We start from the raw sequence: 23,687 nt of genomic DNA on the forward strand, positions 1-23,687 counted from the left end.
CAGTCTGTCACGCTGCATCTCTTTCAATACATTTCTCTATTCCTTCTGTTCTTCATATAACCTAACATCCTGAGAAAGAAAGAAAGAACAAAGTATGTGGACACCCCTTCAAATTAGTGGATTCGGCTATTTCAGCCACACCTGTTGCTGACAGGTGTATAAAATCGAGCACACAGCCATGCAATTTCCATAGACAAACATTGTCAGTTGAATGGCCTTACTGAAGAGCTCAGTGACTTAACATGCCACCTTTCCAATAAGTCAGTTGGTCAAATTTCTGCCCTACTAGAGCTGCCCCAGTCAACTGTAAGTGCTGTGAAGTGGAAACGTCTAGGAGCAACAACAGCTCAGCCGCAAAGTGGCAGGCCACACAAGCTCGCAGAATGGGACTGCCGAGTGCTGAAGCGCGTAGCGCATAAAAATAGCCTGTCCTCGGTTGCAGCACTCACTACCGAGTTCCAAAATACCTCTGGAAGCAACGTCAGCACAAGAACTGTTCGTCGTGAGCTTCATGAAAGCACCATGCGCAATGCCAAGTGTTGGCTGGAGTGGTGTAAAGCGCACAGCCATTGGACTCTGGAGCAGTGGAAATGTGTTCTCTGGAGTGATGAAACACGCATCCCCATCTGGCAGGCCAACGGACGAATCTGGGTTTGGCGAATGCAAGGAGAACGCTACATGCCCGAATGCACAATACCAACTGTAAAGTTTGGTGGAGGAGGAATAACATTCTGGGGCTATTTATCCTGTTTCGGGCTAGGCCCCGTCGTTCCAGTGAAGGGAAACCTTAACACTACAGCATGACAATGCCCGCGTGCACAAAGCGAGGTCCATGCAAAAAATGGTTTGTTGAGATCAGTGTGGAAGAACTTGACTGTCCTGCAAAAAGCTCTAACCTCAACCCCATCGAACACCTTTGGGATGAATTGGAACGTCCACTGCAAACCAGGCCTAATCGCCTAACATCAGTGCCTCACCTCACTAATGCTTGTGGCTGAATGATCGCAAGTCCCCGCTGTAATGTTCCAACATCTAGTGGAAAGCCTTCCCAGAAGAGTGGAGGCTGTTATAGCAGCAACGGGGGGGACCAACTGCATTATTGCCCTTGGTTTTGGAATGAGACGTTCGACGAGCAGGTGTTCACATACTTTTGATCGTGTAGTGAGTCATCTGAAGCTGCCAACAGTGTTGTCTTTAAGTCATATAAACTGCTGTATCTCTAGTCCCAAGCCGGCCCCCAACCTCTTACCTGAGAGTGTGTTTCTGCGCTGAGTTAAATGGCGAAATTAAGTATTTTTTATGGCTAGTCAGGTGTTCACAGTGGGATGGCAAGACACCCAAGACAAATCGTTGCCAAGGTGATTTGTATTCTGAGGGAACCAGGTGGCCACGTTCATCAATAAATCCAGACCATAATAACCTACGGAGAGGGCCTCAGAATCAGGGAACGAATGGACTAAATCAAGAGGTGGACATAAATCTGCAGCACGGCTTTACAAGCATGACAGGGAGGGAAAACAATATCTCTACAAGGCAGATACAGTGCCTTGCAAAAGTATTCACCCCCCTTGGTGTTTTTCCTATTTTGTTTCATTACAACCTGTAATTTAAATTCATTTTTATTTGGATTTCATGTAATAGACATACACCCAATTTTTTTTTCTCCAAAATTCAAATTGGTTTCAAAAATGTTTTGGGAAAAAAATTCTAAAAAATAAAAAACGGAAAAGTGGTGCGTGCATATGTATTCACCCCCTTTGCTATGAAGCCCCTAAATAAGATCTGGTGCAACCAATTACCTTCAGAAGTCATATAATTAGTTAAATAAAGTCCACCTGTGTGCACATGATCTCAGTACACACACACACACACACACACACACACACCTGTTCTGAAAGGCCCCAGAGTCTGCCACACCACTAAGCAAGGGGCACTATGAAGACCAAGGAGCTCTCCAAACAGGTCAGGGACAAAGTTGTGGAAAAGTACAGATCAGGGTTGGGTTATAAAAAAAAATATCTGAAACTTTGGACATCCCACGGAGCACCATTAAATCCATTATTCAAAAATGGAAGAATATGGCACCACAATAAACCTGCCAAGAGAGGGCAGCCCACCAAAACTCACGGGGCCAGGCAAGGAGGGCATTAATCAGAGAGGCAACAAAGAGACCAAATATAACCCTGAAGGAGCTGCAAAGCTCCACAGCAGAGATTGGAGTATCTGTCCATAGGACCACTTTAAGCCATACACTCCACAGAGCTGGGCTTTACGGAAGAGTGGCCACAAAAAAAAGCCATTGCTTAAAGAAACAAACACGTTTGGTGTTCATCAAAAGGCATGTGGGAGACTCCCAAAACATATGGAAGAAGGTACTCTGGTAAGATGAGACTAAAATTGAGCTTTTTGGCCATCAAGGAAAACACTATGTCTGGTGCAAACCTAATACCTCTCATCACCCCGAGAACACCATCCCCACAGTGAAGCATGGTGGTGGCTGCATCATGCTGTGGGGATGTTTTTCCATCGCAGGGACTGGGAAACTGGTCAGAATTAAAGGAATGATGGATGGCGCTACTTGAGGGAAGCCTGTTTCAATTCTTCCGGAGATTTGCGACTGGGACGGAGGTTCACCTTCCTTCAGGACAATAACCCTAAGCATACTGCTAATGCAACACTTGAGTGGTTTAAGAGGAAACATTTAAATGTCTTGGAATGGCCAAGTCAAAGCCCAGACCTCAATCCAATTGAGAATCTGTGGTATGACTTAAAGATTGCTGTACACCAGCGGAACCCATCCAACTTCAAGGAGCTGGAGCAGTTTTGTCTTGAAGAATGGGCAAAAGTCCCAGTGGCTACATGTGCCAAGCTTAGAGACATACCCTAAGAGACTTGCAGCAGTAATTGCTGCAAAAGGTGGCTCTACAAAGTATTGACTTTAGAGGGGGTGAATAGTTATGCACGCTCAAGTTCAGTTTTCTTGTGTTATTTCTTGTTTGTTTCACAATACAAAAATATTTTGTGTGGCAAGTTGTGTAAATCAAATGATACAATCTCCCCAAAAATCCATTTTAATTCCAGGTTGTAAGGCAACAAAATAGGAAAAATGCCTAGGGGGTGAAAACTTGCACAAGCCACTGTAGATGGGATGGCTTACCTCTCCCCTAAGTAATCTCCGATGACAGTCTTGTTCAGGCCCTCACCCTTGTAGAGGAACTGAGAGATGTCTTCTGGGGTGTGCTGCAGAAGGTCGTTTTCCAGGAGAAACTGGATCCCCTGGAACACAAGATGGACGACAGACAGTGGACTGTTTATGTCAATCACGGGTGAATGATTATATCAGAGCAGCAGTATATGACAGGGGTCCATTACTAGACAACACCCAGAAAAGCCATTCCAGGACTGAAATAAAAGAGGCAATCAAAGAAGCCTGGGCCATACGTACAAACGTAAACATAGCTTTTTATATCACAGGGGTATATTACTGGACATAACCCCGCCAAAAGCTATCCCAGAGCTGAAATAAAAGACTGAAGACGTGGCCATCCCTGAGGCTCTGGTCAAACATTTCAACCTGAAAATACCTTCTTAGGATCCATGTTGAATTTCTTCCTCCCCATGGCAATCTGTTTGTTCCTCTGTGTAATTTTGCTGTGAGACATGGAAGAAAAACCATGAATAACCTTCTATACAACCAACCAACTTCAAAAACAGCAACATTACATGTAAAAAGGTACCTTTTTAACCTTCAGCTGTTCAGACAGACCCATTAGTGCTGTATACATTGAGCCAGATTGAATCAACTAATGATAGGAAATTGAGCAGGCTGATAGATGAGATTATAAAATAGTTCAGTCACATTTTGGTTAAGGACATTAGATATGGTACACCAGCTAAGACTGATTGAAATCACTGCATAGGCACAGATCACCTGATTGAAAGCACTGCACACCACATACTTGTTCAGTCTTCTAGTTAGAACAGTGAAAATCAAATGCGAGCACCAGTGAATGAGACCATGGGCTTTTCACCCACCTCTCTCCTACACACGTTAGTTGCTCGATCTCAGTCATGACTTCAGCTATCTCAAACTTCAAGCGCTGAGAGGGGAAAAAAATAAATATAATTGGCATCTTGGAATAAGCTCATTCAGAGAAAATTATTCAAGAGTGAAGGCAGTACTGTACTAGAATCTTATGAACAGAGACAGAATGATAAAAGCTACACGAGCATATCATAAAAACAACACTCTTCCTCAAAGCTTTGCCAGCTACTAAGCTGAGCCACAGCAACTTCAAGGCTACCCACCTCAATATCATCCAGCAGCTCTCTCTTTCTCCGCCGGATGTTTGACAGCTCATCCCTCTCTTCCAGCGAGAGATCCTCAGGTACTATAGAGAGATCAGAGAGAAACCTTCTTAGTCTTACTGCTGATACATCTTCTTACACTGCATGACACCACACACACACACACTAACTAAGCCTGCTACAGTACGATGACTGTTACACTAACTAACTAAGCCTGCTACAGTACGATGACTGTTACACTAACTAACTAAGCCTGCTACAGTACGATGACTGTTACACTAACTAAGCCTGCTACAGTACGATGACTGTTACACTAACTAACTAAGCCTATTACAGTAAGATGACCGTTACACTAAATAATAGGCTGACCTTCCCCCCTGCCCACCCCCCTGACTTCCTCACTAAGGTATTTCTAGACTTTTCAGAATTAAACTCAGACACTGCAGTGGTTGGAGGAGATTTTAATTGTTTGTTGAACCCCCTTATTGATAAGCTTCCCAGTGGTATAGCCTCACTCTCTCCTCAAGCTAAGTCACTTACAGCTATTTGTGATGATCTGGGGTATGCTGATGTTTGGAGAGCTTTTCATCCCTCCAACAGAGAGTTCACTTTTTTCTCTGCACCTCATGGATGTCAGACTAGAATAGATTACTTTTTTATGCCCAGGACGTCACTGCAGTCGGTTTTATCCGCTAGGATAGGAAGCATAGTCATATCTGATCATGCGGAGGTGATCCTGGACATAAAACTCAACGGGGCATTCAATCAGTCAAGACACTGGAGGTTGAATACAACCATTCATAAAGACCATACATTCACATCATATTTTATTACAGAGTTTAAAGCATTTTTCTCTATTAACTCTCAATCAACAGATAACCCCTCACTCCTTTGGGAAACCTGTAAGGCGTACGCCAGGGGTCTGATTATGTCATACGCAGCCACTAAGAGGCGTGAAAAGCAAAAAACACTAGAGGGTGAATTAGGAACTAAAGAGAAGGACTATATTGAAACTCCCACTCCTGCCCTATTAAAGGAAATATCAGTCATTAGATCAACGTTGGACTCCCTCCTAACACAGGACGCTGAAAAGAAAATGAGATTTGTCAAGCAAAAGCTATATGAACATGGCGATAAGCCAGGAAAGTACTTGGCGTACCTAGCTAAAAAGAGAGCTGACTCACAGTCAATTGCGGCTATTACTGATTCTGATGGCAATCATTTATATGAAAATAAATTGATAAATGACTCATTTAAGAAATTTTATGCAAATCTTTATGCCTCAGAACTGCCAAATCACTCACCCAAGTTAATGGAGAACTTATTTTCTAAGATTGAGCTCCCTACTATCTCCGAAAAAGAGGTCTCTCCTTAATGCTCCTATTACTGAGGAAGAGATAATGTTCGCAATTAAGAATCTGCAAAATGGTAAGGCCCCAGGACCGGACAGGTTTTGTAGTGAGTTCTATAAAGAGTTCCATGGCCTGATCCTTGAGCCATTGCGTGATATGTTTAACCACTCATTTTCAAATGACCAGCTCCCCCAAATGCTGCGAGAAGCCAACATATCACTTATTCTCAAAAAGGGAAAATGTCCGGAGTCTTGTTCCTCGTACAGACCAATTTCCCTTCTGAATGTGGATAGAAAATTGCTTTCTAAAATTCTAGCCACAAGATTAGAGGACTCACTGCCACTAATTGTGAAAGGAGACCAAACTGGCTTCATTAAGGGACGTTAGGTCATGTAACAATGTCAGACGGCTTCTTAATGTAATTGAAGTCTACCAACGAAGTGCTATGGATGGTATTGTGCTCTCCCTAGATGCTGAGAAAGCATTTGATCGTGTGGAGTGGTCTTACCTATACTTTGCTCTAAATAAATTTGGTCTGGGGGACAACTTTATAAAATGGGTGAAAGTTTTATATGATGATCCTCAGGCTGCTGTCCTTACTAATGGACTACGGTCAAATAGCTTCCCTATACACAGAGGTACCAGACAGAGCTGTCCTTTGTTCCCCCCTCCTATTTGCACTTGTTATGGAACCACTGGCCGAGGCCATCAGGGTAACGCCTGCTATACAGGGGCTGCTCATTGGTGATGTTCACCATAAAATAAGCTTGTATGCTGATGATGTCCTGATATTCATTTCTAATCCCGAGACTTCAATCACATCTCTTATTAATATTATTGAGTTATTCAGCGAATTCTCAGGCTACAAGATTAACCTCACTAAATCAGAGGCTATGCCACTTTGTAACCTTCACTCTGTACCTAATACTTCTCCCCCCTTCCCTTTTAAATGGTCTCCCTCAGGTTTTACGTATCTGGGTATATTTGTAACTCCTAAATTCCAACAAATGTACAAAGCCAATTTTGTTCCCTTGTTCGACACAATAAGACAGGATCTGGAGCGCTGGAACTCTCTTCCGATTTCATGGTTGGGTAGAATATCCCTCTTGAAAATGAACATTTTACCTAGGCTACTCTACCCAATCCAAATGATCCCAGTATTACTCTCCAATAAGGTAATAAAGGATGTAAATGGATGGCTAAGTTTCTTTATATGGAGTAAACGCAAGCCAAGACTTAAGATGGCAATATTGCAGCTGCCAAGTTCTATGGGTGGCTTGGATCTGCCCAATATCAGGTTCTATCAGTGGTGTGCCCACCTATGTTATATTTCAGACTGGATCACAAACGATGACTCCTCTATTTGGTTAGACATTGAGACTTCTCTTTCAAAATACCCTTTACAGGATCTTCTGTTTTTCACAAGTTTCAAGTCTGTAAAAGATCATTGTAACAACCCCATTACACTTAACACACTCAAAGTATGGAGGTCAGTTCAACGTTTCCTAAGAAGGTCCAAACTAACCTCTGCTCTTACCCCAATTCTTAACAACCCAAATTTTGCCCCAGGATTGCTGGATGCTGGCTTTAACGTTTGGCTTAATAAGGGCATACGCAGACTAAATGACTTATTTGCGGATAAGATTTTATTGTCATTTGAGCAGATGGTCGAGAAATATCAACTCCCAAAGCAGGACTTTTTCCGTTTCCTACAAGTAAGACATATTCTGAAGAGCACCACCTTAATTGGCAACCCTGATATGTCTGTCATTGAAAGAATGCTTTTTTTCCCCACAAAGGAAAATGTCTGTAAGTCTGTTTTATGATGCTTTAAGGTCCTTTTCCGCTGTCGATACAGAGGGTGAAACAAGTGTGGGAGAAAGAACTGTCTGTTACTATTGATGAAGAGATGTGGGAGGACATTTGGAAATATGCAAAAACAATATCTATATGTAATCGTACTAGAGCAATTCAATTAAGAATAATATACAGATTGCATATATCCCCAAATCGCAGACATGCTTTTAGCCCCTCTTCCTCAGTGTCTTAAATGTAAAACTGATACAGGCACCCTAACACATTGTTTATGGTCATGTACCAAAATACAAAGATATTGGTCTGGTGTTCTGCAAGAAATTGAAAAGATCCTAGGGGTCGATCTAGAATTGGACCCAGTTTCTTTACTGTTAGGTCTCCCTAGTAGGCATGTAACTTCTGTGGGTAAGAGGAGGCTTTACAACATCCTCACCTTCGCAGCGAGGAAAAACATACTTTTACAGTGGATTAGTGATAAGGTTCCCTCTATTAAAGATTGGCATAAGATACTATTTGAATGGGTGCCGCTGGAATATCTGACATGTACATTGCATTCTAAGACAGATCAGTTCTACAAAGTATGGGAACCTTACCTAAATTACCTAGAACCTGAAGTGTCAGCTATTATGCTGCGAGGATTCTCTTAAAATAGTGATCTATGTATTTCAGAATTACACTGTACGTTCCATGTGGGGAACTCAACTTCTTGGTTTAAACTGAGTTTTTTTTTGTTGTTTGTTTTATTTATTTATTTATGTTTATGTTTGTTTAAAATGTATGTATTGAGAGACGCAATGAGGGGGATGGGGTGAGAGAAGCGCTGAGCGGGGAGAGGGAAATGGTGTGTGTGTGTATGTGCGTGCATACATACACATATCCGTAAGTGAGTGCTGTTTTTTTTGCCTTGTCTTTGTTGTTGTATCTCTTAATATGGGTGAAAATTGTGAAACTCTAATAAAAAAAAAAATACTGTTACAATAATAGGCTGACCACACCACTTGCGTGTGCTGCAAAATAAATTTAGAAATCCATGTTATTCAATTATTGCACCCACACTGTTTTATGTGTGGATTAATTGTCGGAGTAGAGGACCTTGGGCATTTCAGGTAAAATAACAACTCAATGTTTATATCCCAAGACAAATTAGCTAGCAACAGCAAGCTAGCTAAATAAGACAAATTAGCTAGCAAGTGCAAGCTAGCTAGCTAAATTGCCATACATGTTTAATGCTTTTCCACCTGTCCCCAAATTAATGTAATTGGTTCAGAGTTTGTTTTGATATTTTAACCTGCGTGTCGTGATTGCGTTTGGTGTGGGGGGACAAAATAAATGTATGCACGATGGCGCATGAGCACAGCCGGTTTGGGTTCCGTGTAAGCCTGCTACAGTACTATGACCGTTACACTAATTAGTTAACTAACCCTGCTACAGTAATATACCCGTTACACTGACGAACTAAGCCTGCTACAGTAACATAACCGTTATACTAACTAAGCCGGCGTCAGTAATATAACTGTTACACTGACTAACTAAGCCTGCTACAGTAATATACTGCTCAAAAAAATAAAGGTAAATCTTAAACAACACATCCTAGATCTGAATGAAAGAAATAATCTTATTAAATACTTTTTTCTTTACATAGTTGAATGTGCTGACAACAAAATCACACAAAAATAATCAATGGAAATCCATTTTATCAACCCATGGAGGTCTGGATTTGGAGTCACACAAAATTAAAGTGGAAAACCACACTACAGGCTGATCCAACTTTGATGTAATGTCCTTAAAACAAGTCAAAATGAGGCTCAGTAGTGTGTGTGTGGCCTCCACATGCCTGTATGACCTCCCTACAACGCCTGGGCATGCTCCTGATGAGGTGGCGGATGGTCTGAGGGATCTCCTCCCAGACCTGGACTAAAGCATCCGCCAACTCCTGGACAGTCTGTGGTGCAACGTGGCGATGGTGGATGGAGCGAGACATGATGTCCCAGATGTGCTCAATTGGATTCAGGTCTGGGGAACGGGCGGGCCAGTCCATAGCATCAATGCCTTCCTCTTGCAGGAACTGCTGACACACTCCAGCCACATGAGGTCTAGCATTGTCTTGCATTAGGAGGAACCCAGGGCCAACCGCACCAGCATATGGTCTCACAAGGGGTCTGAGGATCTCATCTCGGTACCTAATGGCAGTCAGGCTACCTCTGGCGAGCACATGGGGGGCTGTGCGGCCCCCCAAAGAAATGCCACCCCACACCATGACTGACCCACCGCCAAACCGGTCATGCTGGAGGATTATGCAGGCAGCAGAACGTTCTCCACGGCGTCTCCAGACTCTGTCACGTCTGTCACATGTGCTCTGTGTGAACCTGCTTTCATCTGTGAAGAGCACAGGGCGCCAGTGGCGAATTTGCCAATCTTGGTGTTCTCTGGCAAATGCCAAACTTCCTGCACGGTGTTGGGCTGTAAGCACAACCCCCACGTGTGGACGTCGGGCCCTCATACCACCCTCATGGAGTCTGTTTCTGACCGTTTGAGCAGACATGCACATTTGTGGCCAGCTGGAGGTCATTTTGCAGGGCTCTGGCAGTGCTTCTCCTGCTCCTCCTTGCACAAAGGCGGGGGTAGCGGTCCTGCTGCTGGGTTGTTGCCCTCCTACGGCCTCCTCCACATCTCCTGATGTACTGGCCTGTCTCCTGGTAGCGCCTCCATGCTCTGGACACTACGCTGACAGACACAGCAAACCTTCTTGCCACAGCTCGCATTGATGTGCCATCCTGGATGAGCTGCACTACCTGAGCCACTTGTGTGGGTTGTAGCACCGCCAGCATTCAAAAGTGACCAAAACATCAGCCAGGAAGCATAGGAACTGAGAAGTGGTCTGTGGTCCCCACCTGCAGAACCACTCCTTTATTGGGGGTGTCTTGCTAATTGCCTATAATTTCCACCTGTTGTCTATTCCATTTGCACAACAGCATGTGAAATGTATTGTCAATCAGTGTTGCTTCCTAAGTGGACAGTTTGATTTCACAGAAGTGTGATTGACTTGGAGTTACATTGTGTTGTTTAAGTGTTCCCTTTATTTTTTTGAGCAGTGTATAACCGTTACACTAACTAACTCTGCTACAGTAATATAACCGTTATACTAACTACGCCTGCTACAGTAATATAACCGTTATACTAACTAAGCCTGCTACAGTACCATGACCATGTCACTAACTATCAACCGTTACAGTACGATGACCGTTTCACTCAGTTTATCCAGAGTCACACGCATCAAAGCAGATACAAGTTTACAGTTTTATTAGTTGTATGTACGGGATACACATGGTATACACCATCCAACGAAATGCTTACTGGCAGTTTCCTTACGGACAATGCAACAATAAGAAATAATAAAATCTAATACACTTAATTAGTGGGAAAAAAGGCTAACGGTCTTACCGTAATTATTCCACATGAGTGTTTTCCAACCCTTTTTAAATGTGCGGGGGAATATTCTATTAATAAAACCAATCCAGATTCATTTCTTTCATTGAAAGTGAATTTTTTTAATTAACGCAACCGTCGCCCTCAACTCTACCCGCCTAGGGGCTTAGAGCTGGAGTGAAACGTATCCCTCTGTGTGTGTAACCACCAGAGAGGGGTCTCTGATCCGACTTCATTAACCCAGCTAAGAAGCAGTTAGATATTTAGTGGACGTGTAACTGGACGTGTAGCCTCTTCATAAAGCAGGAACATGACAAGCCTGATATCACAGCCAAGCCACTGCATATATGAGCTGTGGAAACATGGTCTTTACTTCAGAGCTTCCCTTTATACAGAACTAAAGCAATGTCTTGCCAATTAAAAGTGAACAAGGAAGCCTAGCTCAAGAGAGGCCTAGTACTCATTTGGCACGAGGTTGTACACAGCTAAGGGGTCCAAACATTGATTGCAGCCACAATATTAATAACAATAACACAAAAGCCTGTGTAACGTCAAAATGACTGTTCCTAACTAGCTGACGTAGTCCTATGTAGGCTGGACTGGGGGTCAGAGAGTCAGGTAGTGAGACAGCCAGTTAAGGGACTTCGTTCTGGTCCATGATAGTGGGCTACGTGCTGCTGTATGACAACAGAAGGGATGTAGAGCTACAATAATCACTGACTGGAGTTCAACATCAAAACAGAGCCATTAATTAGCTGGCTAACCTCAGGGTTAACCTCTCTTTGGTTATACAACCTACTGGAACTGTGACTGATGCAATTAGTTTCAATTTAAGTTTCAACTTGACGCACAGCAGGAAACTCTCAATTGAGAAATAACAAAAAAGTTTGAAGTGGCACAATGTTATCTATGATAGAAATGACATGTTCCATTTCACCACTCTACTGTATTTTCTTATTGTTCCCAAGATCACAGGAAATCTCACCAGAAACCCACTTGTGTCTATTTCGATCATAATGTGGATCATCCAATGCAAATTTCATTATTGCTTTTAACCGCAAATATTTTAGACGAGTGTCATTTCTCATCATTTGCATGTTGGATGGATGACATTCTGCATGGAGAGAATGTAGCCTGGTTTTGTGTAAGGCCTGAGGATGTCTGTATTCAGGTTAATATGACCGTCTGGGAAGACTCATCTCTGGCTGATCAGATTCATCGTGGATGTTAATGAGACGGTGAATGGGAGCTAGCCTGGTTAAACCAGACTGAATGCTGCAGACTGAGCACAACATGTAAGTGCAGCATTCAGTTTGGTTTAACCAGGCTAGATGTGAGGCTGAGCTGCCTCAGAAGCCTCCCTACACCACATCTGCGCTGACCATTATGTCACCCTACAAAACACACCTTCATTTATCAGATCAACAAGCAAGGCAAAAGGTTGGGAAGGTACATTTAAAATGGGTAATAAAATGGACCCTTCTGGTCCAGTGGTAGTGGACATTAAACATGAAAATAGGGGTCTAGAAATTATATTGCTAATTCAATCCCTCCTGGCAACTACCCTCCGTCTCATCCAAAGAATGAGTTTAGTAGTCTCCAGTCGGCAGACAGAGGAGTCTTTTTTTTTTTTTTTTTTTTAACTAGCAGGGTCCAGAGCTCCAATGGTCACAACAACTGTGACACTGGCAGGGTCCAGAGTAGAGGTTGGCCGATTAATTAGGGCCGATTTCAAGTTTTCATAACAATCGGTAATCGGTATTTTTGGCCACTGATTTGCAGATTTTTTTTACACCTTTATTTAACTAGGCAAGTCAGATTAAGAACACATTCTTATTTTCAATGACGGCCTAGGAACAGTGGGTTAACTGCTTTGTTCAGGGGCAGAACAACTGATTTTTACCTTGTCACCTCAGGGATTCGTTTTTGCAACCTTACGGTTACTAGTCCAACACTCTAACCACCTGCCTTACATTGCACTCCACGAGGAGCCTGCGTGGCAGGCTGACTACCTGTTACACGAGGGCAGCAAGAAGCCAAGGTAAGTTGCTAGCTAGCATTAAACTTATCTGATAAAAAAAACATCAATCTTAACATAATCACTAGTTAAACTAGTAATATCGTCAACCATGTGTAGTTATCTAACGTGTCCTGCGTTGCATATAAATCGATGCGGTGCCTGTTAATTTCTCATCGAATCACAGCCTACATCGACAAACGGGTGATGATTTAACAAGCGCATTCGCGAAACCAAGCACTGTCGTTGCACCAATGTACCTAACCATAAACATCAATGCCTTTCTTTAAAATCAATACACAAGTGTATATTTTTTAAACCTGCATATTTAGTTAATATTGCCTGCTAACATGAATTTCTTATAACTAGGGGAGTTGTGACACTTCTCTTGCGTTCTGTGCAAGCAGTCAGGGTATATACAGCAGTTTGGGCCGCCTGGCTCATTGCGAACTGTGAAGTCCATTTATTCCTAACAAAGGCCGTAATTAATTTGCCAGAATTGAACATAATTCCGACATAACATTGAAGGTTGTGCAATGTAACAGGAATATTTAGACTTAGGGATGCCACCCGTTAGACAAAATACGGAACGGTTCCGTATTTCACTGAAATAATAAATGTTTCTTTTTCGAAATGATAGTTTCCGGATTCGACCATATTAATGACCAAAGGCTCGTATTTCTGTGTGTTATATTATAATTAAGTATATGATTTGATATAGCAGTCTGACTGAGCGATGGTAGGCAGCAGCAGGCTCGTAAGCATTCATTCAAACAGCACCTTCGTGTGTTTGCCAGCAGCTCTTCGCAATTCTTCAATCATTGCGCTGTTTATGACTTCAAGCCTATCAACCCACGAGATTAGGCTGGTGTAACTGATGTGAAATGGCTAGCTAGTTAGCCGGGTGCGCGCTAATAGCGTTTCAAACGTCACTCTCTCTGAGACTTGGAGTAGTTGTTCCCCTTGCTCTGCATGGGTAATGCTGCTTCGAGGGTGGCTGTTGTCCATGTGTTCCTGGTTCGAGCCCAGGTAGGAGCAAGGAGAGGGACGGAAGCTATACTGTTACACTGGCAATACTAAAGTGCCTATAAGAACATCCAATAGTCAAAGGTATATGAAATACAAATCGTATAGAGAGAAATAGCCCTATAATTCCAATAATAACTACAACCTAAAACTTCTTACCTGGGAATATTGAAGACTCATGTTAAAAAGGAACCACCATATGTTCTCATGTTCTGAGCAAGGAACTTAAACGTTAGCTTTTTTACATGGCACATATTGCACTTTTACTTTCTTCTCCAACACTTTGTTTATTCATTATTTAAAACAAATTGAACATGTTTCATTATTTATTTGAGGCTAAATGGATAGTATTTATGTATTATATTAAGTTAAGTGTTCATTCAGTATTGTTGTAATTGTCATTATTACAGATAAATAACATTTAAAAAAGAAAAATAAGAAAAGAAAAACGGCGATTAAATCGGTATCGGCATTGAAAAATCATAACCGGTCGACCTCTAGTCCAGAGCTCTGACGGTCACAACAACTGTGACACTGGCAGGGTCCAGAGCTCTGACGGTCACAACAACTAATGGTTCCTTTATCAACAAAACGGTCATCCTTTTATCAGTTCATGTCTCTTCACCACTCTGCACGGTCTAGGTGCCACAGGTATGTCAAAGTTGTATCTGAATCGGATTTAATTTGAGTTTCAGCTGAGTACCACTGAAAGAGCTACACAGTGAATGAGATCTACTCCAATGTGCGGAGTGATGGCTTGGGTTGGGTGGGTGCAAAGCAGGGGGCAGAGGGGGGTTAAATAAATTCCAACGTGGACCACAGAGCAGAGCCTCATTCCCCCCCCCCAAAAAAAGAAAATCATCCAAATCTCCTTTTAGGAGTAAATCCCTACGATGAGGTCCTCACCCAAAAATGACCAACTGTTCACTACCCTCCCTCTGCCACTAGGGTAGCTGATGATACAGAAAGAGAAGCAAATTCTGATTGAGCACTTAACAGAATCTCAGATGGGATGGTGATACATTTGGGGGAAGAAAGCCCCCCTCAAAACATTGTTAAGTCAACCCAAAAGTGTACGTTTCATCACATTCTTGCCACTTTTTGGACTGGACAGTGTAGTAAATCATAAATCAGACCCTTAGTGACACAAAAAAAAAATAATAAAAAAAAATAAAAATAAAAAAAAACCCTCATCCCAGCTTGACCAGTGGAACAGAGTGGGACTTACACCAAATCCCATTCTCACTTACAGACTGTACATGAGCCAACTTCCCATGTTAAGAGCTAAACTGGGTAATGGTCACAGCCTGGTCTGTTAATGTGTTGGAGCATGGGAGAACCCCGTCACCCAAACATAATGTGTAATGTGTCCACAATCAAAAAGATGTTGCATAAAGCCCATTTCACTATTATTGTTTTTTCCCCACTGTATCAGGGGACACTGATGTTTCGGCTTTGAAGTCTTCTTCAGTGTGTAAGCACAATTTTCTTTTAATTCAAAACAGCATTTATAAAAGAACTGATGACAGCAGGTGCTTTTAAATCAGGAATGTGGCTTTTCCGGTCTACAAGTTAGTCACAAAGAAATAGAATATGGTGTGAGAGTGGGCATGAAGAGAAATTCATGAATCAATTGGCTTAGGGGTCTCTAAATTGTATCAATTCCTGAGATAGCTTACCACAAAGGACACCAGGCACAGTCATTCATAAATAGTGGGACTGACTCATCAACGATATGCAAAATCTGATATGGACAGTGTTCTTGTATAACAGTCTAAATGCTGCCTATAAAAGGAGGTGAAGTCTAGTTCTGTGTTTACACCATGTGGAGATACAGAATTTAATTGATCTATCTTCATGGCTTCTCTTTGAAGTCATTTGTTGTCATAATCACATCCTGCCTGGTGGGTGAACTTTTTAGATCCAAAGCAATTCATTAATATAAGGATTCTGTTCTATAAAGTGTCTGGCTGGCCACTGGCGAGGTGATATCTTGATGTCTGATCGTGGATTTATGTTCTCCACGGCGTACTTTTAAGGCGCAGAATGTTTTTCCAATATACATCTTATTACAAGAACACTAACATATAAGTATATTAGTAGTGCAAGTTCTACATGGCGTTCTCTCATAGGTCCTAGAAGTCTGAGGGCATACTAAGTTAGAACATTTCCTTATGGTGCTACAGGAAGTACATGATCTACAGGAAACATCCTTTTATGAATGCCTCTTCTCTCTCTGACCACATCTGATTTAACCAATATGTTTGATAGATTTCTTGATCATTTATAGGTGATAAGGGTGGACTCTGGAAGTCAGAGGAGTCTGATGGTAGTATACATGTCAGTGTTAACTGACAATAGACCTGATGTCATTACGGCCATCATTGAAAGTAAGTATATAGTTTACAGAGAAGTTTCTGTTTTTGTTGAGATTTAAGTAACTGGCTTCTGTCTTGAAGCTTTATAAAGACAGGTATTGGGGTATCCTCTCAAGGAGAGAATTTGATTGTCTATCATGTTCTTCCTGTGTGTCACAGATGCAACGCAGTCTATGAAGTTGGCTGACTGGTAAACCTCTTTTTAGGGGGAGAGGGTGATGACTATCAGCTGTCAGTATACATTTTTTTTTTTTTTTTATATCTGTAGGTTCTGTAAACTGCAGTACTATAGAAAAGTAGAACCCAGTCACCTCACTGGCCCCAGCAGGGATATGGGATGAGATACAGGCCAAGCAGGCAGGCTGTCACAGAGCAGGGATATGGGATGAGATACAGGCCAGGCAGGCAGACTGTCGCAGAGCAGGGATATGGGATGAGATACAGGCCAGGCAGGCAGGCTGTCACAGAGCAGGGATATGGGATGAGATACAGGCCAGGCAGGCAGGCTGCCACAGAGCAGGGATATGGGATGAGATACAGGCCAGGCAGGCAGGCTGTCACAGAGCAGGGATATGGGATGAGATACAGGCCAGGCAGGCAGGCTGTCACAGAGCAGGGATATGGGATGAGATAGACAGGCAGGCTGTCAGTGTGGCCTCTGGCTCAAACCCCTAATCTGAAGCCTGCTGTCACCAATCCCTTTAACTTTATACCACTTGGGCTCCCCTCACTGGCCTCACATGCGCGCACAAATGCAGGGACAAACACATGTCATGCACACACGCAGATGCAGGCGTGCATAGACAGACACATGCACACTGGTGCTGCCAGCTGGCTTTAACCCCCACAGCTCTTAATCCCAATCTGACCATGGGGCTGAAGACCACAGTGGAAGTGTGATATATACACACACACAGAGAGGTTGTTGGCAGTGATAACATGGACACAGTAACAAACATCTGTAGTCTTGTTTAGCGGTCCGGTGATGCGACCTGGCAGTATGTCAAGACACCAGAATGTGGGGCATGATTAGTACAGAACAAGCCACGGGGTTATGATGAGTGTCTTTATGTTAGTCAGTGCAGCTAATTTAAGGGGTTTATGTTCATGATCGTAAGACCTGGCATCTGTATGAACTTTTCAATAGTTGGGAATGTTGCACCTCACTGCTTTGTGGATCCAGATAAAGTGCATCTGTGAATGTGCGTGTGTGAATGAGTGATCACTATACCATTATTTTCCAGTAATATCTCACATCATTGCGTGAGAGGACAGCAAAGATTGGAGGGGTAATATCTTGGGGTTTAGCTGCCTCTGTGGGTCAGGACTCAGGAGAGATCTAGGATCTAGTACTGGGAGGTTAAACTAAACTGTCATCCACTGATTACATTGTTTAATCTGCTGTTTTTGGGAGCGGACCCCTACTAGGGGGTGATGCATCCGTCCGGGTGGTCCCTCCCTCTGTCCTGGTCTGTCCAGACATCATGTCCCCTTATATCCAACATCTACTCAGGATCACCTCTATGATGTAAATATTGGATTTGATGTGCTGGGGTCTTATATCTCCACGACCATAAGCCTGCTGCCAGAACATTCATAATGGTGCCGTTTCTGGCACCCACTTCTAATCAGAGGGCTGGATGGGGGTTGAGTGACTGAGAAGACCGAATACGAACCCCTGGCTGGCGATTGTTGCCTGGAGGTCCAGGATGTTGTTGCTTGTCTAACCGAGCAGAGTAACATTGTCTTTGGCTGACCTGCTAGAGGCTTAAAAGAGTACACACACAGGCCACTTCAAAATAACAGTCACCGAACACCTACAATGTTCATTGACGTCTGTGTTATATGTTGGGTAGTTAGGGTGGATGTTTGTAAAAATCTATACATAATTTGTACATAGTGTAGTTAGTAGTTAAAAGCACACCTTCTAGAATCCCTGAAAATACAAGCACAGCACACCTACTCCTTTTAGAAGGCCTGTGAATTCCAAAGAGGTGTTCTGGTTCTACATTCTTGTGTTCTCAAGGTTGAGGGCTCCAGAGAGCAGCACTTACCTAGCCTGGCCAAGAAACACAACCCCTGTAGCCTCCAGCATCTCCTTAATACTGGATCTGCTTCCATTTAGTTCCCCTACTAGTAGTGAAATAAGATGCATATTACTCAAGGAAAGTGTGGTCTCCCTCTTGATATTTCTCCTTCCCTCTTTACCTTCTACAGCATCCCGGAGTCCCCTCTTCACTGTAGACGTTGAGACTGGTGTTTTGCAGGTACTACTTAATGAAGCTGCCAGTTGAAGACTTGTGAGGCGTCTGTTTCTCAAACTAGACACTAATGTACTTGTCCTCTTGCTCAGTTGTGCACCGGGGCCTCCCCCTCTTTCTATTCTGGTTAGAGATAGTTTGCGCTGTTCTGTGAAGGGAATAGTACACAGCGTTGTATGAGATCTTCAGTTTCTTGGCAATTTCTAGCATGGAATAGCCTTCATTTCTCAGAACAAGAACAGACTGACGAGTTTCAGAAGAAAGTTTTTTGTTTCTGGGCATGTTGAGCCTGTAATCCAACCCACAAATGCTGATGCTCCAGATACTCAATTAGCTGAAATATGGCCAGTTGTATTGCTTCTTTTAACAGGACAACCGTTTTCAGCTGTGCTAACATATTTGCAAAAGGGTTTATTAATGATCAATTAGCCTTTTAAAATTATAAACTTGGATTAGCTAACAACATGCCATTGGAACACAGGAGTGATGGTTGCTGATAATGGGCCTCTGTACACCTACAGTATGTAGATATTCCATAAAAAATGATATATACACTGCTCAAAAAAATAAAGGGAACACTTAAACAACACAATGTAACTCCAAGTCAATCACACTTCTGTGAAATCAAACTGTCCACTTAGGAAGCAACACTGATTGACAATACATTTCACATGCTGTTGGGCAAATGGAATAGACAACAGGTGGAAATTATAGGCAATTAGCAAGACACCCCCAATAAAGTAGTGTTTCTGCAGGTGGGGACCACAGACCACTTCTCAGTTCCTATGCTTCCTGGCTGATGTTTTGGTCACTTTTGAATGCTGGCGGTGCTTTCACTCTAGTGGTAGCATGAGACAGAGTCTACAACCCACACAAGTGGCTCAGGTAGTGCAGCTCATCCAGGATGGCACATCAATGCGAGCTGTGGCAAGGTTTGCTGTGTCTGTCAGCGTAGTGTCCAGAGCATGGAGGCGCTACCAGGAGACAGGCCAGTACATCAGGAGACGTGGAGGAGGCCGTAGGAGGGCAACAACCCAGCAGCAGGACCGCTACCTCCGCCTTTGTGCAAGGAGGAGCAGGAGAAGCACTGCCAGAGCCCTGCAAAATGACCTCCAGCAGGCCACAAATGTGCATGTGTCTGCTCAAACGGTCAGAAACAGACTCCATGAGGGTGGTATGAGGGCCCGACGTCCACAGGTGGGGCTTGTGCTTACAGCCCAACACCGTGCAGGAAGTTTGGCATTTGCCAGAGAACACCAAGATTGGCAAATTCGCCACTGGCGCCCTGTGCTCTTCACAGATGAAAGCAGGTTCACACTGAGCACGTGACAGACGTGACAGAGTCTGGAGACGCCGTGGAGAACGTTCTGCTGCCTGCAACATCCTCCAGCATGACCGGTTTGGCAGTGGGTCAGTCATGGTGTGGGGTGGCATTTCTTTGGGGGGCCGCACAGTCCTCCATGTGCTCGCCAGAGGTAGCCTGACTGCCATTAGGTACCGAGATGAGATCCTCAGACCCCTTGTGAGACCATATGCTGGTGCGGTTGGCCCTGGGTTCCTCCTAATGCAAGACAAGGCTAGACCTCATGTGGCTGGAGTGTGTCAGCAGTTCCTGCAAGAGGAAGGCATTGATGCTATGGACTGGCCCGCCCGTTCCCCAGACCTGAATCCAATTGAGCACATCTGGGACATCATGTCTCGCTCCATCCACCAACGCCACGTTGCACCACAGACTGTCCAGGAGTTGGTGGATGCTTTCGTCCAGGTCTGGGAGGAGATCCCTCAGGAGACCATCCGCCACCTCATCAGGAGCATGCCCAGGCGTTGTAGGGAGGTCATACAGGCATGTGGAGGCCACACACACACTACTGAGCCTCATTTTGACTTGTTTTAAGGACATTACATCAAAGTTGGATCAGCCTGTAGTGTGGTTTTCCACTTTAATTTTGAGTGTGACTCCAAATCCAGACATCCATGGGTTGATAAATTGGATTTCCATTGATTATTTGTGTGTGATTTTGTTGTCAGCACATTCAACTATGTAAAGAAAAAAGTATTTAATAAGATTATTTATTTCATTCAGATCTAGGATGTGTTGTTTAAGTGTTCCCTTTATTTTTGTTGCAGTTTTTGAGCAGCCATTTCCAGCTACTATAGTCATTTACAAATGTCTACACTGTATTTCTGATCAATTTGATGTTTTTTAAAAAAATGGACAACATGTTTTTTGCTTTTCTTTCAAAAACAAGGACATTTCGAAGTAACTCAAAACTTTTGAACGGTAGTGTATTTACTCCTCTCTCCACTCCATCCCGGTCTCGTTCTCCTCATTCTATAACTCAAACAGTCGGGGCAATATACTGCATCCAAACAAAGTGATCTGTGGGACATGCCAACCCTTCCAGACAGTTGTACGTGCTAGTCTACCCTCTCTTCCATTGCAATGAAAACAGTATTTCCCATAATCAATTCCATACATGGTGTTTCTCTACAGATGAGGCAGCAGTACTGGGATCCTTTATGAGTCCCTCTCAATCCCTCCTTAAACCAAGTCTGCAGTGCCAATGATTCCTCACCCCTTAAGGGGAGTGTGTGTCTACTGTCTAGCCTAATCCTTCAATGTTGTCCCACAATACAATATAAACTCAATCGTAAATGGTCCAAATTAGCAGAATAATGTTTCTAAATCTCCATTAAACTGTTGAGTAAGGCAACATGGTAGGAGGCCTGAAAAGGCTATTTTAAGCATGAGAAAAAAAATAGTTATTCTCATTTTGGTCATCTCAAAAGAATCAAGTTAATTTACATCTAGACATTCAGAGTACCCAGCCAGAAATAATCAGACACCCATTTTTCAAGCTAGCATATAATGTCACAAAAAACAAAACCACAGCTAAATGCAGCACTAACCTTTGATGATCTTCATCAGATGATACTCCTAGGACATTATGTTATACAATACATGCATGTTTTATTCAAATTTATATCAAAAACCAGCTTTTTACATTAGCATGTGACGTTCAGAACTAGCATACCCACCGAAAACTTCCGGTGAATTTACTAAATTACTCACGATAAACGTTCACAAAAAACATAATTATAGATACAGAACTCCTTTATGCAATCGAGGTGTCCGATTTTAAAATAGCTTTTCGGTGAAAGCACATTTTGCAATATTCTGAGTAGATTGCTCGCCATCACGGGCTAGCTATTTTGACACCCACCAAGTTTGGCCCTCACCAAACTCAGATTTACTATAAGAAAAATTGGATTACCTTTGCTGTTCTTCGTCAGAATGCACTCCCAGGACTTCTACTTCAATAACAAATGTTGGTTTGGTTCCAAATAATCCATAGTTATATCCAAATAGCGGCGTTTTGTTCGTGCGTTCAAGACACTATCCGAAGGGTAAAGAAGGGTGACGCGCCCGGCGCGTTTCATGACAAATTATTTCAAAATATTCCATTACCGTACTTCGAAGCATGTCAAACGCTGTTTAAAATCAATTTTTATGCAATTTTTCTCGTAAAAAAAGCGATAATATTCAGACCGGGAAACTCTGTTTTCGTTCAAAGACGAAAAAATAAAAACATGGTGTCGGCTCGTGCACGCGCCCCCAGTCTCATTGTTCTCAGATCGACCACTATCCAAATGCGCTACTGTTTTTCAGCCATGGCCTGCAGAGTCATCATTCCCCGTTCTGGCGCCTTCTGAGAGCCTATGGGAGCGTTAGAAAATATCACGTTACAGCAGAGATCCCCTGTTTTGTATAGAGATGATCAAGAAGGCCAAGAAATGGTCAGAGAGGGCGCTTCCTGTTTGGAATCTTCTCAGGTTTTGGCCTGCCAAATGAGTTCTGTTATACTCACAGACACCATTCAAACAGTTTTAGAAACTTTGGAGTGTTTTCTATCCAAAGCCAATAATTATATGCATATTCTAGTTTCTGGGCAGGAGTAATAATCAGATTAAATCGGGTACGTTTTTTATCCGGCCGTGAAAATACTGCCCCCTATCCATAAAAAGTTAACACCTTTGGGGTTTTAACCTGTTAGGGCTAGGGGGCAGTATTGACACGGCCGGATAAAAAAACGTACCCGATTTAATCTGGTTACTACTCCTGCCCAGTAACTAGAATATGCATATAATTATTGGCTTTGGATAGAAAACACCCTAAAGTTTCTAAAACTGTTTGAATGGTGTCTGTGAGTATAACAGAACTCAAATGGCAGGCCAAAACCTGAGAAGATTCCATGCAGGAAGTGGCCTGTCTGACAAGTTGTGTTTCATCTTGGCTCTTTTTATTGAAGACTGAGGATCTTTGCTATAACGTGACACTTCCTACGGCTCCCATAGGCTCTCAGAGCCCGGGAAAAAGCTGAACGATATCGAGGCAGCCTCTGGCTGAAACACATTATCGCTTTTGGCAAGTGGCCGATCAGAGTACTATGGGCTTAGGCGCGTGCACGAGTCGACCCCATGCTTTATTTTCTTTCGTCTGTTTACCTAAACGCAGATTCCCGGTTGGAATATTATCGCTTTTTTATGAGAAAAATGGCATAAAAATGTATTTTAAACAGCGGTTGACATGCTTCGAAGTACGGTAATGGAATATTTAGAATTTTTTTGTCACGAATTGCGCCATGCTCGTCACCCTTATTTACCCTTTCGGATAGTGTCTTGAACGCACGAACAAAATGCCGCTGTTTGGATATATCTATGGATTATTTTGAACCAAACCAACATTTGTTATTGAAGTAGAAGTCCTGGGAGTGCATTCTGACAAAGACAGCAAAGGTAATAACATTTTTCTTATAGTAAATCTGACATTGGTGAGTGCTAAACTTGCTGGGTGTCTAAATAGCTAGCCCTGTGATGCCGGGCTATCTACTGAGAATATTGCAAAATGTGCTTTCACCGAAAAGCTATTTTAAAATCGGACATATCGAGTGCATAGAGGAGTTCTGTATCTATAATTCTTAAAATAATTATGCTTTTTGTGAACGTTTATCGTGAGTAATTTAGTAAATTCACCGGCAGTGTTCGGTGGGAATGCTAGTCACATGCTAATGTAAAAAGCTGGTTTTTGATATAAATATGAACT

The 23,687-nt window shown here is 42.8% G+C and overlaps 1 protein-coding gene across 2 annotated transcripts in view; it reads right to left on the minus strand.

Annotated features, from left to right (window-relative positions):
- LOC106609966 (cytohesin-3) overlaps window positions 1–23,687 on the minus strand; it is a 58,951-nt gene that overhangs the window by 29,538 nt on the left and 5,726 nt on the right. For both annotated transcript variants that reach the window (XM_014209044.2, XM_014209051.2), the window contains exons 2-5: window positions 4,309–4,391; window positions 4,036–4,100; window positions 3,585–3,651; window positions 3,158–3,276 (exon numbers count right to left, since the gene is read on the minus strand). In XM_014209044.2, coding sequence (XP_014064519.1) covers window positions 3,158–3,276; window positions 3,585–3,651; window positions 4,036–4,100; window positions 4,309–4,391 — 334 coding nt within the window. The remainder of the gene's footprint in view (window positions 1–3,157; window positions 3,277–3,584; window positions 3,652–4,035; window positions 4,101–4,308; window positions 4,392–23,687) is intronic.

This window comes from Salmo salar, chromosome ssa01 (genome assembly GCF_905237065.1).
Source record: "Salmo salar chromosome ssa01, Ssal_v3.1, whole genome shotgun sequence".
Lineage (NCBI taxonomy): Eukaryota > Metazoa > Chordata > Actinopteri > Salmoniformes > Salmonidae > Salmo > Salmo salar.